Source organism: Rhipicephalus microplus, chromosome 5, assembly GCF_043290135.1.
Source record: "Rhipicephalus microplus isolate Deutch F79 chromosome 5, USDA_Rmic, whole genome shotgun sequence".
Lineage (NCBI taxonomy): Eukaryota > Metazoa > Arthropoda > Arachnida > Ixodida > Ixodidae > Rhipicephalus > Rhipicephalus microplus.
In genome coordinates this window covers 207,106,829-207,112,608 of record NC_134704.1, presented here as the reverse complement: position 1 = coordinate 207,112,608, position 5,780 = coordinate 207,106,829, and the positions used below count along the sequence as shown (strand labels likewise).

At 42.5% G+C, this 5,780-nt stretch overlaps 1 protein-coding gene across 1 annotated transcript; it reads right to left on the bottom strand.

Moving 5' to 3' along the window:
- Nucleotides 1–885: 885 nt before the first annotated feature.
- On the bottom strand, nucleotides 886–1,461 carry LOC119173281 (uncharacterized). Its single transcript, XM_037424171.2, has one exon. It carries the CDS (start codon nucleotides 1,459–1,461, stop codon nucleotides 886–888), a length of 576 nt encoding a protein of 191 aa, XP_037280068.2.
- Between the last annotated feature and the right edge of the window lie 4,319 nt (nucleotides 1,462–5,780).

The window sequence follows — 5,780 nt, the reverse complement described above, 5'->3', positions numbered from 1 at the left end:
ACTTTATGGTCACTGATTTCAGGCAGGTATGCATTGGAGGACACGCACTCTGGATAGCTGGTTAATATAAGATCCAGAATGTTTTGGCAGTTATCGGTAACGCGGGTTGGTTAGGTAAGAACTTGAGATAGGTTAAAGTTAAGGCATACATAAAAGAAGTCGTTCGATTCCCTTGCGTAGCCGCTGGTGCAGGCTGGCTTGCCCAATCGATATTAGGAAAATTAAAATCGCCAAACAGAATTACATGCATGTTAGGGTGTTTGGTCGTTATTTCGCTTAGTATATTATTGAGCTTAGAAGAAAAATCGGGAGTACTGTGAGGGGGCCTATAGCAAACGCCAAGTAAAACTGAGTGCGGTGCGGCATGGCATTTAAGCCACAAGATTCAAGCAACAAGTTACAGTTCGCTACGTCTGTTGAATCTGGGTGAAGAGTGTTCCAATCAATTGATGGTAGGTTGAAGCCCCCCGCTAATATAACTTTTTGATTGGGCTTGTACTTCTGCTGCATGTAAGACTGAATGTTTTCTAAAAACGACTCCGGCGAAGAAGGGGACCGGTAGACTACACCTACGAGAGCCGAGAGTCCACGAAAATCAATTTGACACCATACACTTTCATTGTCGATTATTTCGTCCATAGTCATGCAAGTGATTTCCTGTTTGACCACCAAAGCAACGCCTCCTCCTCTGCAGCCTCGATCACGTCTAACCATTTTATGAGTTGGAGGAACTATTTCAGAATCTAGAATGTCCGGAGTTAGCCAGGTCTCTGTAATTGCTATGATTTGAGGATCATAGGTAAATATGATTTCTTCAAGCTCATGAACTTTATTGACAATACTCCTAGAATTAAGGTGAACAACTCGCAATTGTTTGTGATCGAGTCATTCGTCGCGGTTACGTTGCGGGCGGATACATTTCAGGCAATCCTTCTGCTCATCCCATTCGTATATATCATCGTCCACTCTCAGCTTATCGTAATCGAGCGATACTTTGCGACCTTGCGCCCTAAAATCATTGGTATGAGACCAGAGTTTTCTGCGCTTTGCTATACTGGCCTTGCAGAAGTCATGGTTTACCGAGATTTTTGTTCCTTTCAGTTGGTGACAGTTTTTTAACACTTTAAGCTTCTCGTTGTAGTAAAAAAAATTCATTATTACCGGTCGCACTTTATCGTGGCATTTTTTCCCAATCCTATGTATTCTTTCCACAGAGTTAGCAACCACTCCTAGTTTATCCCCTATCAGTTCCTCAATTATCTTCTTTCTTAGTTCTGTAGCATTTTCACAATCCGGTTCAGGAAAACCAAATATAACAAGATTGTGGCGTCTGCTTCTACCTTCTAAATCATCCAGACGCCTTTGATGTTGTTGAAGATTACCTTTCAACGCTGTAACTTCAGTCTGCAGTTCCTTGATCTCTACTTTCTGTTTTTTTATAGCTACCATAACATCGTTCATTCGGGCATTAACCGTAGATTCTAGCTTATCGTGAGCAGTAGCTAAATTTTCGATTTTTTGTTTTCAATTCTTCCTGGGAAGCAAGCATAGTGTTCATCATTTTTATGAGATCGTCTGTATCAGGGCCGGGATTCTGCTCAACATCCCCCGCAAGAAGAATCAAAATGACCGTCCATGCGTCCACAAAAAGACATGCACAAGTCGCTGGGCACGGCAGAACCACAATTCCTCTCCAATCGGTACGAAAGCTAGTATAAGAGTGTTTGCCACCAACCTGGGCGAAAAATACAGAAGGGTATAGCGATGTTGCCATTACGGTCCACCGTGCCCTCTGAAGAAGTCGTTGATGCGGTTGTTTTTATATGCTCGAGCAGGAGGCGTTGTTTCCAAGAAGTTGGATTCCGGTGACGTCATGTGCTGCGTCCACGGGATTGGCCAGTCGGAGTTCACTGTTGGTAGATCCAGGCTGCTGTTGTCATTCTTCGGTGTGAATGACACATGCTGAGCAAGGGCGCACAGCGTAACCTGGGCGAAAAATACAGAAGGGTATAGCGATGTTGCCATTGCGGTCCCGCCGTGCCCTGTGAAGAAGTCGTTCATGCGGTTGTTTTTATATGCTTGATCAGGCGGCGTTATTTCCAAGAAGTTGGATTCCGGTGATGTCATGTGCTGCGTCCACGGGATTGGCCAGTCGGAGTTCACTGTTGGTAGATCCAGGCTGCTGTTGTCATTCTTAGGTGTGAATGACACGTGCTGAGCAAGGGCGCACAGCGTAACCTGGGCGAAAAATACAGAAGGGTATAGCGATGTTGTCATTGCGGTACCGCCGTGCCCTAGGTTAGAACGTGGATGGAAAATAGGTTAGAACGTGGATGGAATGGTGTCAGGTTGAGTTTGTGGCTATTCCTTCTGGGTTTCAGTTTATCAGGAGACAGATATTCGTTAGTTATTGCGTAGCGTGGGGTATTAACAAGAATATGCGTCAACATTAGGCATTCGAGCTCGCGTCACTCGACAGAGTTTGCAGACCTAGCGTAGCAAGTTAAGAGGAGGGCCAGAAATTCCAGTCGTAATGGTGAAAAATGAAACGGATGGCTTTCTTCTGAACGCATTTTAGTGTGCTGATGTCCGATTTTTATGAGGTTCTAAATGGGGCAGGCATATTCGAGAATGGGACGGATGAGCGATTTATACGTTAGCAACTTAGTTTCGGGTGGAGCATCTTTTAATATACGATTTAGGTAGCCCAGTTTCTTTTAAGCTTTATTGCAAGAGTATTCGATATGTTTAGACCAAGACATATTGGGTTCGAAAATGAGACCTAAGTACTTAAATTCGCACACACGTGACCCAGAGCAGCCATTGAAGGATTAATGAAACAACGAAGCGGAGCTGCGTTTACAGAAGGAAAGAAGAACTGTTTTAGTATGGTTTATGTTCGTTTGCCATGTGTCACACCATCTGCAAAATTATGCAATTATGCAAACAATAATTAGGAAATAGTGGTCATCGTTGGTATTAATTACATTATATAGGACACAGTTATCAGCGTAAAGGCGGATTTTCGCAGACACATAATTGGGCAAATCATTTATGTACAATAAGAACAAAAGTGGTTCCCCTACTCAACCCTGGCGTACTCCGGATGAAACATTCAGAACAGATGAGTTTGAGAAATTAAAAGAAACAAACCGAGAACGGTTGCTTAAAAAGCTAGCAATCCAGTCAACTAAGGAATAATTATTAAGAACAGCGTGAAGGTTGTGCAGAAGTTTAGAATGTGTAACAGTGTCGAATGCTTTTGCAAAGCCGATGAAAATTGCATCAATTTGGTAACCAGAGTATAGAGCGTTCAAAATGTCGTGAAAAAATTCTACAAGCTGGGTTGTTATACTAAAACCTTGGCGAAAACCATGCTGGGCATTACTTAGTAAGTTATTATTTTCAAGAAACCCCATGATATGCCTAAAGATTATGTGTTCTAAAAGTTTACGTGGTTGAGACGGTAATGAAATCGGGCGATAGTTCAATGGTGACTGCTTGCTGCCAGATTTATGCATAGGAAGAATTATCGCTAATGTCCAAGCTGAAGGAACAGTTAAAGTGCTTAAGAACTGTTGAAAAATTATGGTCAAGAAGCGGCTGGTCCACTCGCAACATCTGAGAAGAAAAATAATAGAAATGCCGCCAGGACCAAGACATTTTTTATTTCCCAGGTGCAAAATTAGGTTCATACCACCGTCGAGAGATACGGAAAAGTAACTGATTTAGTTATTTGAATCATGGTGAAAGCTAGGAATGTCTAAGTTGTCAGTTGTGGATACCAATTGGAAGTATTCGTTGAACGCGTTATAAATGGTTGAGGGGTGACTGCAGGGGACGTTATTTATAACAACTGCATTTGTGGCAGCTGAGGTGGGTAAAATAAAAGCCAAAATTTTTAGGGTTGCTTTTCAATAAATCTTGCAACGTAACTTTGAAATAGAAGTCCTTCGACGAAATAATTTCTATCCGAAGTTCTTGTTTGGCGAGGTTAAATTCCTGTACTTTAAGGGGGTCACCATTTTTATTTAAACGTCTCAGTCTGGCCACCCGACACGACAGGTAAAGTATATCACGCGATATTCAGAGAAGGTGGGGGTTTTTCTTTTTCATTTTTATTGGGACAAAGCGCTCAATACACGTTGCCACAATCTTTCCAAAAGAATCCACCAAAGAATTCACATAATTACATTCGCTGAGGCGTTCGAAATTGTCAAAAGAATCTGACAAAAGATCAAAACAGACGCGTAATCAGCTCGTGAAAAATCGGGAAATGTAGAATAGACAAAATGGTTGGTATGTACAGGAACAGAAATTGATACTAGAACGGCCTTGTGGTCTGGAATAACATCAACAACTTCGCATTCATAACCATGGTTTAAGAGCGAAGGACGAACAAAAACTAAATCTAAAACTGCATCACCTCAAGTGTAAGTTTCAACAATCTGTTTTAAACAAATATAGAGCAAGAGGTCTAACAGAACTTTGCAGATTTCTACGTCATAGCCTGTGAGCGATAGAAATGGCCACAAAATACCTGGAGTGTTGCAATCCTCTAGGCAGATCAAGTTGGAAGTGGATAAAAAACGCTCGTGCACAAAAGTTGTTAAAGCGAGCAGCTTATCTATGTTCGATGATGGCGAGTGGTAGAATATGCCAAAATTTAGGGAAATACTTCCAAAAAGACCTTGCACCAAACAGATTCGGTATCAGGTGGACTGGGGTAACTGAAAATTTAAGATCAGACCGTAAAAATAGCGCAACACCCCCTCCCCTGCCATGACGTCTGTCAGTTCTGATGACTGTAAAACCTTGGGGCGTTACTTCGCTATCGTATATATGTTCATTTAACCAACTTTCTGTTACGCCAGCTATATGCGGCGATTGGGCCGTGATAAGTGAAAGAAAATCTGGGAATCCGTTGACTAGGCTTCTGGCATTAACATTTGGGATGCGCAGGGGCTCGTTAATATCAATCCTGAGGCGTCAAGGAGCTTTAGTGGTGACATTAGAAGAAGCTTCTACTGGGCGAGAATGAATCCTGATGAGCGTGTTAGTGTCATCATTCCAGTTGTACCTAACCATCTATAAACATATGATCAAAACCTAAATGTACAATGGAGCCCTTATCCCGAAAGGGTGGTGATGTTTCCCATAATCTCTTTCTGATTGCTCGTACGCGCAATGAATAGTCTTCGGAAATGGGAAGTTAGACGCTTTAAGTTTGCAGCCGTTTTTAAGGACAGGTGTTTTTTCGCGATGGTCGAGCAGCTTTATGATAATGGGACGCGGACGATCGGCTTGCCTACGTCCAATCCTGTGACACCTTTCGATATTAGGGCAATCAATTTGCAGATTTCCTCATTCAGAAAGGTTAGACAGCAAAAAACCAGAGGATTCATCTGGTGTCTCCGCGAGGCCATGCCGCAGCAAATTATTGCGACGAGATCAGTTTTCTAGATCATCGTTCCGCGTAGCGAGTTGCTTGATTTTGATTTGTAGCTGCTGAATATCGCTGTTCACTTTGTTACCGGCAGCTGTAGAAGGCATGACGGAAAGTGGTTCCAATGCAGAGACACGAGTCTTCAAAGCATCAAACCTGGAATTGACAACTTCATGATGCTTCTTCATATCAGCTATATCTTGTATATCTTGCGATATACGATGCTGACCCTAAATAATTCGGTAAGCATTTGAGTCACTGAAGACAAGTTAGCATCCACTGCATCAAAATCACCCGTGTCATCAGCAAAGGACGAACCACGTAAACGAGTGCT

Coding starts and splice junctions, on each gene's coding strand:
- LOC119173281 (XM_037424171.2), bottom strand. CDS start 1,461: ATGAACGATGTTATGGTAGCTATAAAAAAACAGAAAGTAGAGATCAAG.